Source organism: Hydra viridissima, unplaced genomic scaffold (assembly GCF_058129835.1).
Source record: "Hydra viridissima isolate aposymbiotic clone 2 unplaced genomic scaffold, HvirCarnegie_v1 scaffold_4, whole genome shotgun sequence".
Classification (NCBI taxonomy): domain Eukaryota; kingdom Metazoa; phylum Cnidaria; class Hydrozoa; order Anthoathecata; family Hydridae; genus Hydra; species Hydra viridissima.
The window spans coordinates 5892573-5917026 of NW_028324303.1; the positions used below are offsets into that span (position 1 = coordinate 5892573).

Here is a 24454-nt window from a genome sequence, read left to right on the forward strand (position 1 = left end):
GATTCGTATACTGAACTTTTGACACTGTAAAAACCTCCTCTGTCCATCTCGGTGTATACCCCTTTTCAAAATGAGACTTCTTTTTTACAATCCGCACTTGATCACCCATTAAGAATTTTGGTTTTGCTGGTAATGTTTGATCCTTTCCATACAGATTCCACCATACCCTACCTTTATTCTTTTCATCGCTAGCTTCAACTGGTGTCATTTTGATAGAAGAGTGCTTTGTGTTGTTGTAATTTTTCACCATCTCATCTAATACGTCAATATATTTATTGGTATTGTTGGCTGAAAAATATTTAAACATTCTCTCTTTCATCGTTCTGTTCCATCGCTCGACAACAGAACTTTTTTCCTCGTTTTCAGTGGAGTATAATTGCACACCCAACGCTCTCACGTGCTTGTTGTAAAACTCTTTTCCTTTATCTACCCACAATTTGACACACTTTCTCTCCTCAAATATTTTGCTTAGAGCGATAGCTACATCAAGACCTGTTTTGCTTTTTAACGGAACGATCCATCCATACTTTGAAAACACGTCGATCACCATGAGTAAATATTTTACTCCGTTGTTGAATTTTGAAAACGATTTCATATCAACCAAATCAGCAGCCCATATTTCATCAATGTCGTTTACAATCACTTTTCTTTTTTTAAAATGATGAATCACCGGTTTATGAAGCTCCTCTGCAAGCTGATCCGTCCATTTCAAATCACTCACACCCAATATAAATTTAGCTTTAGCTTTGATGATGGGTTCAATGATTTTTCGCTCGCTTATTTCTCTCTGAGTAGGATTTTGTATAGAATCCATTTCTTCAAGCATCATTCGATCTGCTAAATTTCTGTTTTGCTTGTCGTTAAAATACTTGTAAGCTAAATCGTGGTGATATGCGGCATTGTCCACTCTATCCACCGGTTTGCTCCACTCTTGATACATATCCGTGGAAGTGAGCCTTTTATCTAAATTGGTTCCAGGCCCTGCAAAGTTCATACCTGGAACGTGCATTTCTCCTGGAAACTTTGCCCATGGAAGCTTTATTTTTTTCGAAAAATTGTTGATCGATTCCACCAAGTCTCCTCCTTTTGCAGCCGAAACAAACTTGCATTTGGTTATCCCACAAGAGTCGCAATTCCCTTTCAACATAGACCTATTGTTTTTTGTCATTTCCTTTTTCAAGTGAATGGTTTCAGTCTCTCTTCTACACTTAACGCAGTACATTTTAACATATATAAAAACTTTTTTAATATAAAAAATATGGAAGTGATGAAACTGTCGTGTAAAATTGGGAAAACCAAAAGAAACAACAGCAAGCTTTTACCGAGAAGCATTCGAGGAATCATCGTTGGAAAGTCTGGATATGGTAAAACAACGCTGCTCTTAAATTTACTTTTAAGACCTGGATGGCTAGACTACAATCATTTACAAGTGTTTGGAAAATCTCTTTTCCAACCCGAATACAAAATACTCAAAAGGTCTTTCGAAAATAAACTTCCTAAAAAGGATATTGTTGATTTGTTAACGGATGATGTATAAGATGAAATGGAAAAATTGAATTTAATCCATGAAGATGTTATTAACGATCTTTCAAAAAAATATTCTGACAATTATGATATGGAATGTCAATTTTTCGAAACAGCAGACGATGTTCCAGAACCAGAAGATCTTGATTCATCTAAAAACAATTTAATGATCTTTGATGATTTGCAATTGACCAATCAAAACAAATGTGAAAAATATTATATCCGAGGAAGAAATTCTAACGTCGACTGCTTTTATCTCGCTCAAAACTATTTCGAGATTCCAAGACATACCATCAGAGAAAATGCCAACTTTATTTGCCTCTTTAAACAAGACCAAAAAAGCGTTAATCACATTTATCAAGACCACGTTTCCTGCGATATGAAAATAGAAGATTTTAAAGCTTTTTGCAATCATTGCTGGAATGAACCTCACGGATTTGCTGTCATCGATCTCTCTTCTAAAAAGAACGAGGGAAAGTACAGAAGCGGATTTGACGATTTTTTATTTTTCTAAAACAATTTAAAAAATAATTCTTATTTTAAAAATGACAGGTATAATCATCGATGTAGATGGAAAATCAAGTGTTATCACCACTGATTTTTTGGATAAAATCGTTTTTGACGAAGGAAAAAGTTATGAAATGGCTTTTCTCGGTCTTGAGACTTACAACAGCATTCCAAATGTAAACAGTAAAAACAATTCTTTCAAATACAGCATGAACAATGGAGCTCATTGGGAGAACATTATCATTCCATCAGGAAGCTATGACATTAAAGACATCAATGAGTATTTGCAAAGGTCTATTTTAAGCACAATAAAATCAGCTCAACGTGGAAGTTATATTATTGCAAATAAAATTAATTACTCACCAAGCAACCTTCAAATTGGAATCAATCTTAATACTTTAAAATCAACCATTAAACTTGGCTTGAATTATTTGATTGACTTTAATGTGGAGAATAGCATCTCTTCAGTTTTAGGGTTTACTAAAAGAAAATTAAATTCCAATTCCGAATACGAGTCGGATCATATCGTTAGAATTTCAAGCATTAACACCATCAGAATCGTTAACAACGTTATCGGATCATCCTATATTAATGGAACCCAATTAAATTGCATTTACTCGTTTTATCCAAATGTTAGTCCAGGCTATAAAATCATCGAGAGACCAATGCATTTGATTTATCTTCCTGTTAAACTGTTTGAAATTTCAACAATGGTTACTCGCATCATTGATCAGAATGGAGATTTGGTTGATTTTCGTGGAGAGGATATTACAATACGATATCATATTCGAGAAGTGAAATAAATAATTTTTAATACATAAAAAATGAGCAATTATCAAAATATCAAAATTAATATCTCGCAGAGCCAATCTGATAAAATTAAAAAAGCCATTCAAGACAAAACCGATACTAGCATTAAGCTTTCTCATCAAGACTTGAACGGTAAACATGTTCTCGCTATCACTAATGTGCAATTGAACAAAATTAAAAAAGCGTATGAAACTGGTAAAGGAGTCACTCTTAAATTGAGTAAAAGACAATTATCATACAACTCAACCATTGAAGGAGGATTTATCGGAGCTCTTTTACCGTTATTAGGTATGATAGGCAGCACTCTTGCAACAAGAGTAGTTCCTGCTCTAGCCACCGGATTGTTAGCAGGTGTAGGTTCTTCTGCCGGCTCTGCTATGGTTGACAAAATTGCAGGAAGAGGTATCGTTTACTTGAAAAAGAATGGAAATGGAATGAAGATAAAAACTTTAGGTGGAGAAGGATTGTTTATCACCCCATGGACTAAAAATGTTCACGGTGATGGACTCTTCATTAAAACTGGAAAAGGTTATCAATCTGTTGGAGCTGGTTTATTACTCGGACCTAACTCACCCTTTAATAGTATACCCTTTTTAGGTGCTATTCTATGAAAATCGCTTGTTAAAAAATTCGGATAAACTTTTTAAGAAAATTAAAAAAATGATCGACTTTCAATGGATTGACGTAGAAGGAATTGTTTTACCTAATGAAGCTTTAACTAACTTTCAATTGATAAAGGCTACTAAACAGTTAAAATTAAAAAACTTTCAAGGCGTGTTTGTCAGGGATGAGTTACCAAAAAAGCCAAGAAAAAAAGAATGTGGTATTGTGAATACAGGAGATTCAAGCACTGTTGGGTTTCATTGGGTGTGCTGGTATAAAGACAGAGATAAAAAATACAGCTTTGATTCTTACGCTCAGCCTCCTCTTGTCGAACTTGTCGATTATTTGAAAAGTCCGGTTTATTATAACAGCGAGAGAGTTCAGTTTGGTGATACGTCTTATTGTGGTCACTTGTGTCTTTACGTCTTGAAAAAATTACAGGAAGGGGATGACTTTCAAGAAGTTATCAATACCTTGTGGTGACTGCTTAATGAATAAGATGGAAAAGCTTGCAACCATGAACGTCTTCCGATCACATGAACATAACATTTACACCGAAGAAATCAACAAAGTCGCTCTCAGCGCTAACGACGACAAAAGACACATCTTACAAGACGGTATTCATACCCTAGCCATTGGACACTACAAACTAAAACCGTGCTTTACATTTATGGACTATGATCAACTCTTTGGTCTAGAATAAATTACGAAAAAGATACAGTTTTATACTTCTTTGCAGGTTCCGGCATGATATTAACAATGAGATGGAAATCTAATAACATTTTTACATTTTAAAAACACAACACCATCTTGAATTCCTTAAGTATGGAAAAGTATCAATGAGCCAGAATCCGCATATTGTAGTAGTCACTGCTTTCATTGAGTATGCTATTTAAAAGTTGACGCTCGTTTGTGTGTTCGGAGGAAGAAAGAGGAAAGGAGATTTCCATTAGTGAAAAACAAGACAATTCTTTATTTCTGTAATTCTTTTCATACAGTCATCTTAAATATTTACAACTTGTCTACCTTATATAACAACGTCAATTCGTATATCACAAAATGACATATAAACAATATGAACAAGATACTAGAAAATAAAAATTATGGATTTATTTAAATCATTTTCATTTAAATAGTTTCCAATCCACAAATCTAACAATATTGTATATAAAAATACAAGCTTTCACGAAACCTTTATTGGCTATATAAACGAAACAGAAATTTTAATAACAGACGGATAAAAAATTGTTTTGAGGGGGGGGGGGGGGGGGGGAAATTAACTGAAGGACAAAACAAAATACTACCTAGCTTTATATAGAAAAACAATAAATAACCTTTTAAATAATCTACCAAAAACCTGAACCTCAGGTGAGCCTAGAATAAAAGAATTCGAACTTTAAAAAGAAAACAAATAAAACGCTTCAAATCAAAAAGTTTGAAATTTATTCTTTTCTCAAATTACCGAAAGCAGTCGAGCATTTTATAAAATTACCGAGAGTTGTCGAGCATTTTATAAAATTATATACGTATACTGGCTTCTATATAACAACATTTTAACGGAAGTCCTTTTCAAAATTTGACAATTCCAAATGGTAATGTACCAAATATTACTAAACAATTTAGAAAAGATTTTATAACGATAATTTCTTAGTTAAATTTAAAATTTCAGACGTATAAATTAAACTCCCAGAGGGAAAAATAACAAGTATAAAAAAATACTTCGGTGTATTTTTAATCCAAGTGATCACTTCTTCTTAACCTTGAACTTGGATGTCATAAGGTAATTCATTCTTTTTACCTGACTGCAAAAACAAAAAAAAAAACAAAAAAAAAAAAAAAAAAAAAAAAAAAACCTCTAATATTATGATTAATAATGGGATGAAGTTTAACATGGAATGCATACTACACTTAAAATGCGATGTAAAATATTAAATGCTGTAAGTGTTTACTTCGCCCATTTTGTTCCGTGCAAATTCAATGCGAATACCACCATTTTCCGATGTTAACAAAACAGCTCTAAACAAAAAATTTTTTAAATATTTTTTAAAAACTTTACTCTTTTGAAACTCAAAGATTTAAACATCAGGAATTTTAACAAAATCTCACCCGTGAAAAATATTTTTGGCATGAAGAGCTCCTATCACATCACTGTATTCAACAAAACTGACAGGAGTGGTGCCTTTATTGCGTAACATTTTGAGACGACGAAAACTTGGAATTCTAAAAATGAATGAAAACTTTTTTGAAAGCTTTGCAATAATTTAAACTAAGGGTCTGCGTATCGCTTCATTTCCGTACCGTTATCATACCGATATGTTATAGGAAAAAAAAGTGTCTCGGAATGATTACGACGTAATATCGTTATAAAAATTTTAATCGGTATTGTAGTTAGTTTAAATCTCGGTATATACCGGAACTCTGGTCATTCTGGTGATTTTTTTTTCCCGGTATCATATCGGAATGAAAGCGATATGGAAATGAAACAAAACGCAGACCCTTAATTTAAACCAACAAAAAAAAATTCGGTGTTGAATAAATTTGTTACTATAAAAAAAATAGCTTTTAATCTTCAAGAACCAAAAAAAAAAAAATCAAAAAAATGTCATAATTTTAAAGATTCTAATAGAATAAAAGTATGACAAGCATCACTTAAAAAAAACTGTAATACCTTCCAAACATATTTTTGAGTTCATCTTCTGTTGTGTTATATCCTAGATTAGCAACAAACAGTGTTGTACAAAGCTGATGCTCCATACCTAACATTGGATTTCCTATTAATGATGGTGAGTGGTTTGGCATATTAACAGGTGATGAGAGCTAAATAAATAAATAAAGAAATATATATATATATATATATATATATATATATATATATATATATATATATATATATATATATAAAACACATAAGTTTAGCTTATTTAAACCGGTTGAAAAGTGCATGTGTGCAGTGCATATGCAGTGTGCTAATAACACATATGCACTTACATTGTGGGATAGGTTCAAAGATAAAGCATGAAACCGGTCCAAAGGTGAGATATAGGCCTTAAAAAACAATCATAAGTAATCCATCACTACTAAACAACCGCTTTAAAAAGCTTCATGTACTCATGTATATAGAGGTTGTTTTAAACAAGAGAACAGTTACAAATAAGTGAAGCAACATAATTTTTCTCATTCATCATGCTTTTTTGGGAGGGAGAAAGAGGGTTAAAGAATTTAAGTAACTTTCTTACACTAAAATACTTTTTTCTATGTTTTTATATTTTCATTTTTTAAAAGATCTGTTAAACACTATTATAATAAACTTTTGTTAATAAAACAATTTTAAATTTAACAAAAAATAATTATGTTAAAATACTATTAAAATTACCAGTAATGGAGAATGAACCAAAGGTAACTAAAATAAAATTTAAAAATCATAAAGAATAAATCAAATACAAAATTATATCAAAGTGATCAAAAAGGAGACGTTAATGAAGATATTATCAAAATTTTTAAATGCCTATTACAAAAAAAAAAATAGTAATAAATAAATAAATAAATAAGGAGTCTAAGGGAAAAATTAATACTAAACTTTATATGTAAAACTGTATGAGTAATTTTTAGTTAAGCTTAAAGTTCCAGTTTTAAAATCATTCTCATCAATGAAAATAATGACGTTAAAGAAATATGAGAGTTGATAGGTACCCTTTTATTCATAGTTTTTTCATTATTTAATAAATTGATTGCCACAAAACACCATAGCAAGTTTTTTATATTTTGTTTTTTTAAAAGAAAATGTCAGAATTTCACTACTTACAGTGGTGATGCCAGGGTGCAGATGTGGAAGTGCAGTAGTGTGATTACCATTAATATCAACAAAATTTGTGCTGGAGAAAAGTGATTAAAAAAAATGCAGCTGATGAGCAATAAAATGAAAAATTTTAGAACATTTTATAGCAAATTATTGTAGATATTTCACATTATATTTTAGTATAACCCAAAAAGCTATCTTGCATAACTCTTACTTTTGTGTCCATTGCATTTCTGGAGCAAAAATACCAGTTGTCAGTTCAACTAAAAAAAAATATCATTGTAAGTTTCAAATAAAAATACTCAAAAGAAAAGGAACCTTTGTTGTAATTTGGTGACTAATAAAATTATGAAATAGTAAAAAATGCCTACATCCTGGAAATCCTGGGCCAGGTATTATAGGTGATCCTGAGATGCTGGGTGGTCGAATTAGCACAGGTTTAGTTACTTTGGTATTTGCTTTAGCAAACTCTATTCGTATTGCAGTAGGTAATTCTGGATCAAAGCGGATACCCTAACAAATGCAAATAGTTATATACATGCACCATGCATGTAAACTCACAAAAAGTACCTTATATGTAATATATTAGCTACCTGAAGCTCAGCTTTGCAAGTTTCTGCCTGTTCTCTGTTTTCAAATGTGACAAAAGCAACAGGCTGTTTTTAAAAAGAGTAAGAGTTAAAAAGCTAATGAAAACTAAATAAAAGTAATAAAGTAAACTTAAGTATTAAGATAATGAAATTAATATCCCTACATACAGTACATACATACATACATACATACATACATACATACACATACATACATACATACATACATACATACATACATACATACATACATACATACATACATACATACATACATACATACATACATACATACATAAATACATACATACATACATACATACATACACATACATATATACATACATTATTGCCATAAACCTGAGAGACACAAGGAACATTTTTGACAATAAGTAGCATTTTTTCAAATTCAAAAATAAAAATATAATTTTTTTTTTTTTTTAATTTAACGTTGAACTTAAGTCAATACTTTTAGAGTGATTGTGTAATATGAACAAAAATTTTCAGTCCATTAAATATCAGAACTCACTAATATTCAGAATGACCATCAATCGCAATTGCCAGAGATTTAATCCAGTTAGATGTCAACTTTATAAAAAAGTTAGTAGAAACATCAGACCTCTTTGCAAAAAAAAAAAAAGAACCTTACAATAATGTCTGTTGTAAATATCTTAATGGCAATTGCATCATGCTACATACAAAGGTCAAAACCAAGTTATTTTGTATAAGGGACATTGATAAATGTTTAAAAGAATATAGTAGCATTAAAAAAAAAAAGAGTTATTTTACTGCTATAAATGTTTTGGACAATTACAATAGTCCCCTAAATTTATTTTTTTAAATGCTTGGATTTGTTTTTTATTTGTTTATTTTAAAGTTAAATAAAAAATGTTAAAAATTTTCTTCATAAACTTTTTTTAAAAAAAATTCTATTCATGAGTGATAAAGCTCAAGGGTAAAATTATCAAAAATCTCCCTAAAGTCACTATTATGTAGCAATGCTGTATATATGCATATGTAAAGGTATTAACCGTAAAATAAATATATAGTAAAAGGATATACTTACAGTAGCCTTTTTTCCCTAAAAAAGAAAAAAGCCCAAAGTCTAGCTATATATGTACATGTGTGTGTGTGTGTGTGTGTGTGTGTGTGTGTGTGTGTGTGTGTGTGTGTGTGTGTGTGTGTGTGTGTGTGTGTGTGTGTGTATTCTTATCATTAATGCTAATATAAGAACAATATCAGCAAAATAACTTAAATTAATTTGAAAACTTACTTCTTTTCCTGTTAATTTTAACAAGGAGCCTTGATAACCCTAAATTACACACAAAAAATACTATAACATTTGATACCAGTCAAAATTTTAACCACACCATTTCAATGAAGCTCTTGAGTAAAATTTGAACTTTGTAATATCAAAAAACTCTGCAAAAAAACTCTTATTGCTTAAACTTTAAATAAAGTACTAAGGAGGATCAAAAACTATTTCTATGCATTTTCTTTACTCATTGTCTTTATAGAGTCCTATAAAGTTTAGGACTTTCTAAAAGTAGATGGATTTTAAATTTATTCAGAAAAGAAATAATTTTGTAAAATTTTTGTCCTAACACTTAATCTAGTACAACTAATTGTTTACATAACAGAAGCAGTGGTGTTAGCAAAATATTTCTCCTGATGTTGGTTAAGCAAATTGTCAGTTAAACAAACATTCCTTTTATTTGTTTTTCTTTTTTTTTTTTTTTTTTTTTTAAGCTTCCATATCTTTAAAACTGAAAGGTTATGCTGTTTATTGAAACGATAAAACTTGGGGAAAAAAACTTGCAAAATAGAAAAAAATAGATAAAGTGTCAATACTAAGTCAAGAAGTTCAACAGTAATTGACAAATATTAGCACCAATTAAAAAAGTCTAAATAATAGTCAGTCTCTCTTCATATAGTAAAACATCTTTTCAAAAATTATCAAAAAGAAAAATGCAATTATTAGATATAATTATTAGATATAATTATTAGATATAGAGTGAATACTGTCACCTCAGAATGCAATTGAAATTTATGAAAGATATTCAAAGTTTACAATTTCTTCTTTATTTTCATACCTTTTTAAAAGGTTTAGTTACCACAGTGTTATTATTTTTTTGGGAGCACCAGTCAATTTGGCGGTAGCCATTTTTCTAACAAGTTATCTTTACAAGAGTCTTTTTTCTGGCAATAATTTTACATTGACAGTCATTTTATAGGCAGTTATTTCTGTGTTAACAAGCATTATACATACCCAATTGCCAACATGGATTTGGATATTTACACAGACGGGTCCCGTTGTCCAAACGTGATGTAATTAGAAATAGCATTGTTTACTTTCACTTTCGAAACAAATATGTACGAAGGACCAACATCTGCGGAACAAGGAAAAGTGGTAATACGCTTCTCGTAACAAAACGCAGCCTGTTATAAATTTCTTTTCTCTTTTTTTTTTTCGAAGACTCGAACTATCGCTTTTAGTTTTTCAAATGCTAAAATTTCAGCAATTAAATTGGTAAAATTAAAAAAACCTCTGAACCTTTAAAAGGGATTTTTATTGTCTTTTTCATCGATGGCATCATGTTCTTTAAAAAAAACTTATAAAGATTTAAATAAAATTTATAAAATCAATTGCCAGACAAAAACATGAGGATATTTTTAAAACTCTGAGAACTGAGGAGGAGGTAGTCAAAATTTTTTGGATTCACTTTTTGAATTATAAATATTTTTTCGATCACTTTTGACAATCGTGTTTGGAATTTCGATTTGACGATTGATTGTGATTCATTCGCACCAAATTAATAATTAAAGCTTTTCCAGTTTTATTTTTTCTAGTCAGTGTGTGAGAAAGCATGCTATTCATATAATTTTATCATTACACATATTATTGAGCGATTGATCAAGCATGACTCATTCAAACTCGCAAACTTAATTCTAAATCAAATTTAACAATCCTTCAAAAAAGAAATTTGTAACAAAATTTAGTATACAAAAATCCATTAAGTTTTCTTACTGTGTAGCTTCGAAACATAAGGTAGATTTCTCTAGGTTTTGTATCCATAGGCAATCCACTAACAAACAAAGTTCGAACCTGAAATAGAAAAACAACTCATTTAGAACGAAAAACGAATTTTTACCATAAAAGGTCATCATATAGTACAAAAACTTCATTTTTTAAAGATATGCATTAATTTCGACAGGAAACTTATAAGTAAACTAACAACCTAATAACACTGTGAAACATTTTCTCCGCAATTTTATCTTTTTTTTTTTGTTGAGTTCTTTTCCATCGGAGAAAGATACAGTTTTATGAAAGAACAATGAATTTTACTTTCATCAAATTTTAATACCCTTATTTTAATTGCTAATTTTTCATTATGCTTTTTGTTCTGCTTATTTTCTTTTATGTTTTATTCATCTCAGCTTGATGCCATTCTCGAATAATTCTATTTATTTCCAATCCGGATTGCTATACGCGAGAAAAAGAACTTCAAAAGCTATTTAAAAGTTTTTTTTTTTTTTTTTTTTGGTTAAAAGAAAGATGATAACAGGAAAGAGGAGATTCAGCAAAATCTTGAAAAAGTTTCATTTTAAATTGTTTTTAATCCTGGGGTATTATTCTTGCAAATAGCTCAGCCAAAATGGCATTCTCAGATGTCTATGAAAAGCTAAAATGCCATTACAACAAAATGAATTAAGAAATTCCTTTTAAGCGTAAATAAAACGAAACTTAAAATCGTTTCTTGTTCTGTATTACTCATCTTTCTATCAATTTAACTTTGAATCTCTAAATCTAATTTATTTAATCTATAAAGCATTGTTAATTTGGGAACGCTGATAAATTCGGCGACAAATCTCTTAGTATTATCAGCAATTCCATCAATTTTGGACTTTATTAATCAAACTAGTTGAAATATTTATGTTGAAATAAAATCTCATGCCTCGATTGCAGCCAGTAATTATTCTCCGCCGTATTAAAAATATTTAATTAATTCCCTCAACATTCCTGAAGCATCTGATCTGACGTTGCGTCGAGTTTTACTTGAATTATTTTGCTCTTCAAGAAAAGTATAAGTACATTTTCCAAGAAATCGAAGAATAATAACTAATCAAAAATATCTAGTCACTATTAGAAGAACAGAGTTCTTGCGTTTCTTAGTGTCAACTTTATTTCCTTTCTTTTTTTTAATAAAGCTCTTTTTAGGAAGAAAAAAAACTTTTTAGGAAAAAAAACTTTTTAGGAAAAAAAAAACTTTTATACAAATAAAAAGAGTAATCAAGAAACGAGTGTCAGAAGTTGTTTCAGAAAATAATTCCCTAGACACATATAATTTTTTAGTGCTCCGTTCTCCTAATGTTGTTGATTTTTATCAATGTCTATCAAAACAGTAACTTTACGAAGTGTACTTTAGGTACAAAGCAAATATAAAACAAATAAGGTCAAAAGATTAAACTTTCCTTTAAAAAAAATATCACTTAGTTAATTGTAAACAAACCTCTTGCTGGGAGTCATCGCCTTGCGTCGAATCACTTGATACAGAATTATTATCCATGCTTCTATCCAAAGTCATTCTTGCACTTTTGTCTAATGCGGTGCTGTTTACAAAGTGTTATGCAGTGGACTAATGAAAACAATTCTAAAAGAGTTGCTGGTGTTAAGTGAACAAGTGCTTTACGTGCGCGTGTAGTGCATTTAATCGCGCTGTGCCGTTGTTGTTGTTTTTTTATTATTATTTTATTCTGACTTTAAGAAAGGCTTTAAATTCTGGCGATTACAGTATTTCGCTAGATAAACTACTTATTATTATTTTTTTTTTATCGTCAAGTTTTAGTTGATTTTAATCTTATCTCTTAAAAAAGGAGTTGAAATCAATCTAAATGCTTCAAACGAAACGCTATTGTACTGGATTACAATAACGCGTAACGGCTGAACTTTTACAATGAATTCTTTTCCACTCAGATCAAACAAAAATCTCTATCGCAACACGCCTAAAACAAATAAAGAATTTCTCGTATTTGTTTGCTACAAACTCAATAAACCACAAAAATCGACGCGTTCCTTGGAAGTGCTACTTTGCTTCGAGTCTCTCAACGACAAGAACATAGAGAGAAAAACAGCAGCATTTATTGCGAATATTTTTTCCTTCCTTCTAACGAACCAATGCTTTTTTCAATCTATGACTGATGCGCATAGAACTTATTGAAGCAGGGCATTTGAAACCTGCTGCGCTGATGAATTAGCGATTGAATATTGAACTAATGCGCTTAAAAATCTTTAAATTGAAAAATCTAAAACGTCCACTCGTCACTTATGGTTGTGAATGGTTACGAGAAAGTACGCATTTAATTATTTATTTCTTTGAAAAATAAGCGTTTTTCCCATTAGTTTCTCAAGATGCTTCTTTCTTTGACTGTTTTTTTAATTTTTCAGTTTGATATTTAAGAAAATCAAAACCTTTAGGCCGGTCTTTTTTACACCAATTTAAATCTGCATATGTTCCTAAGCACATTTATACGCATCGATTATTTTATTTCTACTCTATACTTATTATTTAAAATGGATCGTATTAGAGAAATTTGCGTTAAGCTTCTCTTAAGCTTCTAATTGTTAAGTAATTTGGACACAACACTTCCTTATTAAACAGCTTCGTATTGCACGGAAATGGTACAGGTTTATTTTTAAAGAAACTGTTATCTCTGCTTTTAAAATTTTGATTCATCTTTAACAAAGAAAAACAAGGCAAAAAAAGAAAACAGTAAAGTACCCAACAATAACCGTAGAGAGACAAAGCCACCCCGAGATTTCTATTTTTACTTGATCAGCTTATAAATGAGAGTTTTAATTCTCTAGAGGAAAACTATTTAATCGATCTTTTATTCATTTTAAACCGTAGAGTGTTTCCAACAGAATCGCATTAGCGTCGCTGGTTGTGCCTTTAAAGCTGCTACTTTTTATTCCAGATTTAATATTCAGTGATTATTTGTTCACAATTCTTTTTTACTTTAAACATAACTGTGGGAAAGGTTATTGCAGAGTAAATGAACATATATATGCGAATATGTTGCTTAAGATTAATTTTTATTTGTTTATAATATTGCAGTACATTCGTAAAAAAAACTATTTTAACTGATAAAAGCTCTCTCCCCTCCCTTCCCTAACATTTTGTTAAAGATAAAAGAAATAATCAACCGAATATATGTTACTACATTTTCTCTATTTGAACGTGACAAAATAGTTTCATGTGAGAATTTTTTTAACATGGCTTTGTAAAAGTTTTAACTTGTATTAATATAAATATATCTTGCAATAATATGGCTATAAAATCACCTTGAGGGGTAATAGCGAAGAGGTAATAAAAAACATTCTTCTCATGCTTTCAATAAAAGATGTTTAAGGCTAACACAGACTTTTGTCATATATATATTACGCTTTTTATTATTAACATTAATATCATTCATTTTCCAAAACATTTTTTAAGTAAATTGTAAAATTTTCTTCGAAATAAATAATTTGTGTGATTAGCTAAAATATTTAAGTTCAATTTTTCAATAATTAATTTAAGTAAAATAAAAATTTATTTTTAAATTAAAATTCTGAGTGCTAAATAGGGAAATATTTCAATTTGAAAAATGTGGTCAAAAGATACAAATTGTAGAAGTTTTTTTCAATTTAGAGATGACAAGCGATTACGGTACTTAATTGGATGGAGCAAGGGAGATGGAAGATGGAAGATGGAATATGAAGGATAGAGGATGGAGGATGGGGTTTTTTGGTATTTGAAAAAATTTAATTGTAGGTTTATGAGATAGTTACCTTAATTGTAATTCTTAAATTTCATGACAATTCTTTCTCGGGTGTTCTTTTGTGAACTGCTTTTGAATTATCTCTTCATTTAACTAATTTCCAAAATTATTTTTTTGGATTTGTTGTCTAAAGAATTGTCAAGAAAAATAAAGTGCTCAGGTAGAAAACGTAATTTAAAAATGATTCTATTTATATGAAACTAGTTAACAAATTTAGTTTTGGTTTTTAAATTTATAAAATCCTTGCGCTGATACGGAATTATCCAGACCTCAACAAGTTTTATTTCCAACGTGGCATACTCTCAACAGGTATTTGAATTTATAGGAAGTGCTTCAAAGAAATGTTTAAATTAATTATTGCAAAAAAACATGTTACGATGGATTAAAAAAACAGTTGTTGGATTGCAAAGCTCAATAAGAATTCGGAACTCCGACAATTTATTTCTATAGCATATTATATTCATACATTATAATTTATTTCTATGGCATATTATATTCAAAACATCATAATTTAATGCTAATAATGTTGCTGAGTAAAGATTAATTTGCTGAGAACTGCCTTTTAAGCACAAATCTGAATGGCAGTACAAATGATAACAGTAAAGTTTGATCGACGCTGAAACTTATTTTATTAATTGATTATTTATATAAGAACACCCACTTTACTTCAATCTTCGTCTAAGCAGTGATTTGACTTCAGTTGTCGTCGATTAATTTCGATAGTCGTGGTTGTGTTCTTAAAAATACTACACAATTATAGTTCTGTCAACAAAACTAAGTTAGCTACAGGATAACCACTAAATGTTTCAATATATTCTTAAATATGTCGTGATATGTTTAATTTTTTCTTTAAAACACCGTCATATTTTTTACCAGGATAACTAAATTTTCGATAGAGAAGTAAAAAAGAATTTTAACGATTTTCTTTAAAGGTTATTTCTATTTATTTATTTGTTTTTTCTTTTTCTTTTTTTTTTTCTTTTTTTATTCAACACTTGTTTTTAAATTGGTTTGGTTTCTTTGGTTTTTTTGGTAAACTCCCGGTTGTTCGAACTGGCACTTATTTGAATTTCCTGCCTATTCGAAGCAATTTTCCTTCCCCCTGAATTTTTCTTAACAAACTCAGTTATTCGAAATTTCGGTTATTCGAAGTAAATTCTTATTCCCTTAGGAGGTTCGAATAACTGGGAGTATTGTATTTCACTTTATGCGTAAGAAACTGTTTTTGCTAAACGCAAAGTGATTAACTTGTGCTCATCGTGGTAGGAAAACGTCGCACTGAACTCATTAGTGGAATTTTTATGTTAGCTAAACTTTAATCAATCTTGAAAGCCTTATGAATTCTTAAAAAGATTTTTAGTTGCATAATAAACAGCAAAGTTTTTTCTATGATATTTTAGCAAGAGCGAAGTACCAAAGAGGGAAAGGAGGGAAAAGAAGGGCCAAAGGGAAATAAACAAAGGCTCATCAAGTTTACCAACCTAAAGACAAAAAGTGACAACTTTAAAAAAGTTAAAAAATCCTCATTCCTTTTTTCCAAAGAATACGGAGGAACTTGAGATTTCAAAAAGGTGGAAGAGTTTCAGAGAGGCGCAAATGAACCAAAAACAAATTAGACCATACCCAGATAAAATTAAGTAAATTTTTCCTGAAGAAATATTTTTCTTGTTGAAAATAGTGTTTAAAAAAAACTTTTATTTTGGGTCTGTGCCCCCATGTCCTCTGCAGATCTAATGAAAAATCGCTATAAACTACTCGCTGATATCGTTTAAGACTCTGAAATGTTTGTTTCAAGTTTTCAAGATGTCAGATCATTTACTCATCTTGTTGTCTTAAATTCACGTTTTGGGATTTTTCTAAACTCATTCAAATACTTTTAAAATTTAATTTTAACCACCTGGGACTCTCTGATTGAATAGCTGAATCACTGAGGATTCTTACCTCTGAGAAGGTGATTTTTATATCAATAGACTTAAAGTCTTTTAGGATCGTTTTTAATTTCGGGATATTCTGTTTCAGTTGACTTTGGTGTCAGATCGTATTTTTTTCTGTGCAATGGTGACAAAATGAAGCGGCTGCCATTACTTATGCAACTTTGCACTCCATACCAAGAAAACCTGTTTTTTTTTTTATTTTGGTCTGAATATTCGAAAAGCATTTCATCAGAACCCTCATCTAAAATATCGTTAGTAGAGCTACTTCTGTATATGTCGCGTCTATTATTTCTAATAAACTCATCAATATTATCTCCAACTCTCGATACTTGTTCTACTGCATAGCATCTGGAATCAAGTACATCAGGAAGGCTTTTAGTGATGTTTTCGCTACTTGAAAGGTGGGTGCTCATTGGTCGGTATTTACTTGAAGGTCGATTAGGTTTCGTTATAACTGGAAAAAGCTCCAAATAATGAGTGCTCCAACTTGTGTAAAACTGATCTGTAATATTTTTAGGAAGAAGAATATGATCGAAAAAATCATCCATCGAAGATTTTACCTATCCAGCAGTTAAAACCAGCTGTTCGGTCCGAATTTCATGAAAGTAAAATCTTTAGCAGAAAAAAATCCCTGATAAACTCAACAAGTTTTTGAGATTCAAGTTTTTAAACGCGTTTGAAGTGTTATTTTGATTTTTGATTTTATGTTTTCGCGACAGGTGTTTCGTTTTTATTATTTTTTATAAAAGGTGCTTTTGTTTGCCCTCCTTCAACATTTGCTCATTAGTTAATAAAACTTTATATTTCTTGTTTTGGCTCAATATCTACATATGTCTATGTTTTATCGAAAAAAGTTGTTTAATCCACAAAAAAACTTAAGAAACACTAAAAATGAATACTTCTTAAATAATTTGTTTACTTGAATTTTTATTGAACTCATTGATAAATTAATTTCTCTTCATTTTGAAAATAACACAAAAGTACTTATGCCAATTGTGATGTCATCGTCGAGTTTTTTATTGTACTTCGGGAACTGGGTTTATGGAATCAAAACATATTTAATTCAGTAGTTTTTTAAGTAGAGTAAAATTTTGTTTCGCGTTTTATATGAAGGACGCATTCATATTGAACTTGTAATGAGAAAACCTACAGAATTTCAGCCTTTTTCCAATATTCACGATAAAATTTTTATTAATGGATACATGTGCCACTCAGAGGCTATTACATGTGCCACTGAGAGGATATTACAAGTGCCACTGAGAGGATATTACATGTGCCACTGAGATGATATTACAAGTGCCACTTAGAGGATATTACATGTGCCACTTAGAGGCTATTATATACGTTTCTCTTACAAAGCACCCTCCTTTAATCTAATAAGTGTAAAAGGATATGAAAGTATTTCTTTCATGATCTTGTGAATATATTTTTAAAAATGTACATGGAACTTACATATGCTATATTGATACTGAAGTGTTTATTAGTATGACAAACTCCATTTTATTATTATTATTTTTCTTATAAACAATTATCAAATGTTTTATATGTAAACACAACCCTCAAAGAAAAACAAGATCGTTTTATAGACATAAAGTTCTTTTCTTTACCATTTCTATTGACAATGATATTGCTAAGATGAAAATCGTTGATTTTTTTTAATCAGAGATGTCTAGGTAACCATCTAGAATTTATAGCTAAATCACTAACCTTTACTGAAACATTTTGTAGGATTGGTGAATATAGTACTTTAGCGAATTTTAAAGAATTTTGATCAATGCATTATCATAACTTCAATCAATAGCCTTTCAGAAATTATGTTAACATAAATTATATCTACATAATTTATATTAACAATTTTTAACACAACTATAAAAAATTTTTCTAAACCTTACATTAAAGTTACCTTGAGACACGTCACAAGCATGAGAAGATACTTCAAATATTTATTATGTTAAAAACGGTGTGAATGTAAATAACAGAATTAGAAGAAGACAGATGTTGTTGATGATGACTTTTTAAAAAAAAAGTAACCTGAAGCAAAGTTCCTATGGCGCTTTTAAACGCAAATAAAACAAATTACTCGCGTTTCGCCGTTTCTCATTTCACTGTTTCTCGTTTTGACTTCAAAAATCCATTTATTTAATCCTTGTTTTGCCGTTGTGCCTTAAATTTCAAATTAATTTTTCTTACAGGCTGAGCCTATGATTGAAAAACAGCTGGCATTACTTCTGATGAAATGTTAGGAATTATAGCTAACGTATTATAACAGTATATAATCGCTACACTAAAGGTTGTTGCAATGAGTTACTATAAAAGATTAGCGTTTAAGTAATTCAAATACTTAAATAAGATTGTTGCGCTGCTGAAAGAAGCATGGGTTTGAGAAGTTGTTAAAGAGGTTGTACACCTTCTAGTTACGACAACAAGAGAAAAAGAAAAATGGAATTAAAATAAATACTAGTAAAACTCTAGCATCTAAATAATTTCTGGTGTTTTTATATCCATGAATAAAATAAGCGTGCTATGCAAGCAAACATTGTTATCTATATTTATGTATGCTTAACAGAAACATTGTATTTTACTGAACATTACACACAAGAAGAAAGCCATTTTGATGGTTATAATGAATAATCCTTGGTTATGTTATTGTATTACATAAATTACATAATTTGACAATTGTATGTACGTCATGGAAAAATATCATCTCAATCTAACAGTAAACGAACAAAAAAATGATGTTCAGTTTTTTCTTGCAGGTTATTTCAGGTTAAAATCAAATTATCATAAAAGAAGATATAAGAAAATAGTAGAGACCAATAAAACTTTTTACAAAATAAACAAAAAAATATTGCAAAAGATGAGAGATGAAAGAGTTTTGTATGATTTTGTATAATGTATGATCAGTTTGTATGATTAGTAAGCGTAGACTCACTACAGCTTATTTGAAGAGAACATACGAGCAGTATGTAGACATACTCTATCGTAGTTCAATTGACAATTCGATAGCGAATCAATTTTTAGATCCGACCAAATTTTTCCCTCTAAAATTCGTTACTTCGCTCAGAAGTTAAAAAAAAGAGGATATTTCGAAAAAAAAGTGAGGACACCTTTTTAACGGAGTTCATCATTTAACAACTCAAAAGAAGATGTGACAGCATTCTTCAGCTTTATAGTGATCATAATGTTTCATACAAAATAATGATCATGCTGATCCATACAAAATTGAGTACAAGGCTGTTAGCTTCAGTTTTCAAAAAACACAAAAAAATTTGGGAAGAAATTCTGGAATTTGTTGTTAGCAGAGTTTGTTTGTTCATAAACTTGGATTATTAATAATTTGCACGTTTTGCTCAAATGATATTTTTTCATTAAATAATGCATTAATACATTAATAATGCAATAAAAAATTTATATATTAAAATTTTTTATGTTTGCTACAAACTTTATTTGTTTAAATTATACAAAATAATTTATTTTTCTTGTTTTAAAATTATTTACTTAAAATTTTCTAGTTTTTTACTTTTACAAATAAAATAGCTGTAAACGAACTGCAATCAATAATAAAACAAACGAATTACAATCAATAGCAAACATCCCAAACTGTTAAAGAAAGCTTAGATCATCCAGCAACAGATTTCAGAAGTTTAAAATGTTCTATCAACATCCAAACTAAAAAAGTAACAGATCATTCCGGCAAGTTATCGATTTATGAAAATGGTTATCAAGGCATGATATCATAAGATGATAGCAATTCATTTAATACCTTTTGTTTTTAAAGTGTACCAATCAGAAGTGTTAAAGCTATAAGTCAGTAAAGGGAAGTATTAGGTCAGCAGCTATCAAACCTCACCTTAAGTTTGCCAAATGACAAAACTTAACTTTGCAAAAACTAACTTTGTTGAATATGTTTTAAAAAAGATAAAATTTTAATTAAAATAATAGAAAAAAATTCCCATCGCCAAAAGCTTACAATTTTGTGTGTGTGACATTTGTGAGAATGTAAGAGGAGATATTGTCCCTGGATATGGAAGACCAAAGTCCACTTCAGGACTTAAAATCTTTCATGAGCCTGTATAAAATATTTCATGAGCCTTGCAATACAGGAAAAAAAGAAATTGGATCAAGATTGCCAGACTGTTGCAATACACGAAAAAAAGCTTGACAAACTTGATGAAGGTTGAATTAAAAATTCTTTTTCAATTATTTAGTACTAATCAAAAATTTTATCTCTAGAGGTGACCAGTTTCTCGAGGTGAACAGTTCTAAAAATATTGTTCTATGAGTTTTAAAAAAAGTTTGATAAAGAAGGAAATAATATTAAAGTTGCAATCATTTACTGTAGCGCGCCCAAAAAGATTTTACCACTTTACTTTCTGATTCTCCAGATATTGGATATGAGGTGAGCAGATTTAAAATGCTGAAAATGAGCTAAAGCTGCAAGTATTTTTAGAAACTAGAAGGGTAAAATTTTATAATGAAAGTCTGGTCTTGGCATTGACATATACAGTGGCGAGCAAAATAATAGGTGCGAACCAAAAAACTAACAAATACGAGAATATCTTTGAAACAAATAAAATAAAAATTTGAATTTTTATTAGAACTTTTATTTTATTACATAAATAAACAGAAATTAATAAATATTAAGTTATTAAATATATATAATATATTTTAATTTAAAAAAAATAAATTCCACACCGAGCAAAATAATAGGTGTAAAATAAAAAATGAAGATGGAGGTCAATAGGGTTGCAAATTATTAATATTTTGTTGCATACCCTTTATTTTTTAATACTTCCGTGCATCTTGACGGCATTGAATCCACTAGTTTTCTGCAAACTTCTACAGGAATGCTGTACCAAGCCTCCTGGAGCATTATCCACAGTTCATTTCTATTTTTTGGATTTTGTCCTGAAATTTTAAGTTTTAACTGGCTCCATAAATTTTCAATAGGATTTAGATCCGGTGACTGAGGTGGCCATTCTAAAACTTTTACATTATTGGTCGTAAACCACTCTTTCGCAACTTTGGATGTATGTTTTGGGTCGCAGTCCTGTTGGAAATGCCAAATTATCGGCATATTTTCTTCGGCAAATGGCAACATGACATTATTTAGTATGTCTACGTATGTATATTGGGTCATAATATCTTTGATCCAAAAAAGTGGCCCCACACCGTACCAGGAAAAGCAACCCCACACCATTATATTTCCTCCGCCGTGTTTCACTGTTTTCGCAGTGAAGCGAGGTGAAAGTTCTTGCTTTGATGGTCTTCTTACATACTGTTTTCCATCAGAATTAAATAAATTAATCTTAGTTTCATCACTCCACAAAATATTACGCCATTTTTTGGTCATATCTGGTCCCCGCCAAGCAATATGAATTTTTGCAAAAATTTTTCTTTTCATAATGTTCTTTCTACCAAGTAATGGTACTTTCCTCGGAGTTCGAGCTGGCAACTTACTTTCTAAAAGCCTTCTTCTAACTGTCCAAACACTAATATTTTCATTAATTTCATTTAAAATTTTTGTTGCTGGCTTGAATGGGTCTTTTTTTGAAATAATTGTAATGTGATCATCCGTACGCTGACACGTTTTGCGTGGTCTTCCTCTATTCTCACGTGATTTTTCTGGTTTTAAGGCATTTGTAACTTTATTTTGAGAACATCCCATCGTAACTGAAATTTCCTTGTAAGTTTTTCCTTGTTTTCTTAAATTTCTAATAAGTTTTCTTTCTATCGCTGTGCAATGTTTTCCTCGTCCCATTTTATATCTAATTCTAATTCAATACAAATATGAAATGTTATTATTTTATATAAGTTGCATAAATATTGACCTTACCTTTATATCAACAACAAATAAAAATAATAAAATGTTTTTAATCTTACAGCAAACAGGTTAAAATAAGCACACACCTATTATTTTGCTCCACCAAATTTGTAGGTTAAATATATAAATAGGGTATTCCCCTCATAAATTTGTAAGAAATTGGAAATATACTGCTCTCTGTTATAATAAAATAAGCATAGTTTGTGTAGCAATCAGTTCCTAGATGTCACTTTATAAAATATACTGTAAAATGTCAATTTAAGTGAAATTTATTATTCACACCTATTATTTTGCTCGCCACTGTATTGAAAAATCGGAATTTTCTGAACGAAACGATCGGTATTCTGAATTTTAAAAACCTAATGTAATTAAAAAAATATTCCGAACCAACGAGTGCTTTTTATTTTGATTCCAACTAAAACCTCAACAAGAAATTTTTATAAATTTGCTTACCATATCCAATAGAGCAGTTACTCTGTGGGTTAATATTAATAAAGTATATAAGGAGAACAATAACTTCAAACTAGATTTTAAGATAACACCATTCCTATAAGATCACACCTATATTACACCCGCCACACCTACTATGGTGTCATAATACATTTATTATTTTGTATAAATTTATATCTTTTCTACGAAATTCTTGAGAAATTACATCAATATACTTCAGTTAAAATTACAAGATTTATCAAGTGTTCGTTAAGAAAAAAGCCTTAAAACTGAATGCTGTAATACTTTTTTAACATCTATCAAAAGTTAATTTGAACGGTCTTTCCACTGTTTCTGTCAATTGCAGGGTGATCACTTCAGGGGTAATTGCAGGTTGATCACACCAGGTGTAAACAATTTTTTAAAGTTGGTTATTTAACTCTTATAGAGTTTCTGTTTATAATCTTTGCGTTTAAATAAAACTTCATAATTCATGCTTAATATTTTTGTACGTTTTGCAGATCGAATTTATAAAAAATAATTCGCAATGGAAAGAATGAGTTCAACAGTTACTGAGCAGTTTTAAACTGGAAAAACACCTTCTGAGATTTTTAAAACTTTGAGGCTTCGTTTTAGCAAATCTGGTATCTACAAAATCTTAAGACGTCTCAGAGAAACTGGATCAGCACTTCCAAAGGAAAGAACCAACCCGAATCAAAAAACCAAAACACCCAGCCTTATCAAGAAAACTCAAGAAAAAATCAGGAGAAATCCAATGAGAAGCATAAGAAAATTGGCTTCAGCAGCAAATGTTAGCTATGGTACGATGCAAACCATTTTACAAGTTGATCTAAAACATACCGCATTCCACTGATCTCAAAATATAACTGGATAGCGTATACGAAGAAATATTTTGAAGCCAGTTTTGGCCTCCCAAGATGGCGGCGGAATTAAGGAATGGTAATATGAAAATTAAGAAACTGATGATAATCAAGTTTTATATCTTAAGCTCAAATATTGATAAATATATAATTTTCTAATAAAAATCTAGTTTTTTTGTTTAACATAAGATTTTATTCATAAAAATAACGGAATATTACATATTTACATAAATTTCAAACATAAATATTTTTTTATTTAACAAAACATATTCTTACAATAAGTTGCTCTATATTAACTTTCTGTTTTTCGTTTTTTAGAATAAATATAATAAAAAAAAATTCTCAGTAAAACTAAGTACAAATTTTAATTTTAATTTGCTTAAATTTAGTTTGTTTAATAAAAGTAAAGAAAAAGTATTTGTTTGCTTGTGCAGAAATCTCAAGTTTCAAATAGTTAGCATTTGTTATATAATTTATGCACCTTTTAGTTCTTAACTACCCTATGCTGTGTGCTAGAAGGTTAATAACACAACAGCATGATTTTATTTTTAAGATAAAATGTTAAAGATATATTTTTGATATAAATGTTAAAGATTTTATTTTTAAGATAAAATGTTAAAGATATATTTTAAGATAAAATGATAAAGATATATTTTTGCATAGTTTTCTGAAATAAGTTTAATCAGTGCAAATAAATGGTTATCAGTTATAGCTGAGTCAAACATATGAGATGTTTG

General features: G+C 29.8%; 2 protein-coding genes and 1 long non-coding RNA gene across 13 annotated transcripts; 1 reads left to right on the forward strand and 2 right to left on the reverse strand.

Annotated features, from left to right (window-relative positions):
• Positions 1-4415: 4415 nt before the first annotated feature.
• On the reverse strand, positions 4416-13093 carry LOC145182464 (uncharacterized). Of its 9 annotated transcripts, none has more exons than XM_090084159.1 (15): positions 12342-13093; positions 10859-10936; positions 9104-9142; positions 8897-8911; positions 7834-7896; positions 7612-7753; positions 7455-7503; positions 7247-7316; positions 6818-6844; positions 6433-6489; positions 6113-6261; positions 5551-5664; positions 5394-5460; positions 5164-5246; positions 4416-4818 (listed from the first exon to the last, which is right to left on the reverse strand). In XM_090084159.1, exons 1-14 carry the CDS (start codon positions 12414-12416, stop codon positions 5199-5201), a joined length of 993 nt encoding a protein of 330 aa, XP_089940285.1. In that variant the 5' UTR covers positions 12417-13093; the 3' UTR covers positions 4416-4818; positions 5164-5198. The 9 variants fall into 9 exon arrangements, 7 of the variants coding, with proteins under 7 accessions (XP_089940285.1, XP_089940284.1, XP_089940287.1 ...); XM_090084158.1 differs by having other exon boundaries at positions 4416-5054; XM_090084161.1 differs by lacking the exon at positions 6433-6489 and having other exon boundaries at positions 4416-5054.
• On the forward strand, positions 12974-23843 carry LOC149889556 (uncharacterized). Of its 3 annotated transcripts, none has more exons than XR_016451526.1 (3): positions 12974-13180; positions 14520-14618; positions 23358-23843. It is a non-coding gene; the product is annotated as an uncharacterized LOC149889556 (long non-coding RNA). The 3 variants fall into 3 exon arrangements; XR_016451525.1 differs by lacking the exon at positions 23358-23843 and adding an exon at positions 18776-19951 and having other exon boundaries at positions 14520-14638; XR_016451524.1 differs by lacking the exon at positions 23358-23843 and having other exon boundaries at positions 14520-14715.
• Positions 15609-18697, reverse strand: LOC149889557 (uncharacterized). The gene has a single exon (XM_090084164.1). The coding sequence runs from the start codon at positions 17129-17131 to the stop codon at positions 16622-16624; it is 510 nt and encodes a 169-aa protein (XP_089940290.1). The 5' UTR covers positions 17132-18697; the 3' UTR covers positions 15609-16621.
• Positions 23844-24454: the final 611 nt, after the last annotated feature.

Excerpts from the sequence above, each read along its gene's own strand:
- LOC149889557 (XM_090084164.1), bottom strand. The coding sequence starts at position 17,131 with ATGGATGATTTTTTCGATCATATTCTTCTTCCTAAAAATATTACAGAT.
- LOC145182464 (XM_090084159.1), bottom strand. The coding sequence starts at position 12,416 with ATGACTTTGGATAGAAGCATGGATAATAATTCTGTATCAAGTGATTCG. Across the intron at positions 7,504-7,611 it reads TGGCCCAGGATTTCCAGGAT|TTGAACTGACAACTGGTATT; the intron begins GTAGGCATTTTT and ends ATTTTTTTTTAG. Across the intron at positions 5,247-5,393 it reads CACGGAACAAAATGGGCGAA|TCAGGTAAAAAGAATGAATT; the intron begins GTAAACACTTAC and ends TTGTTTTTGCAG.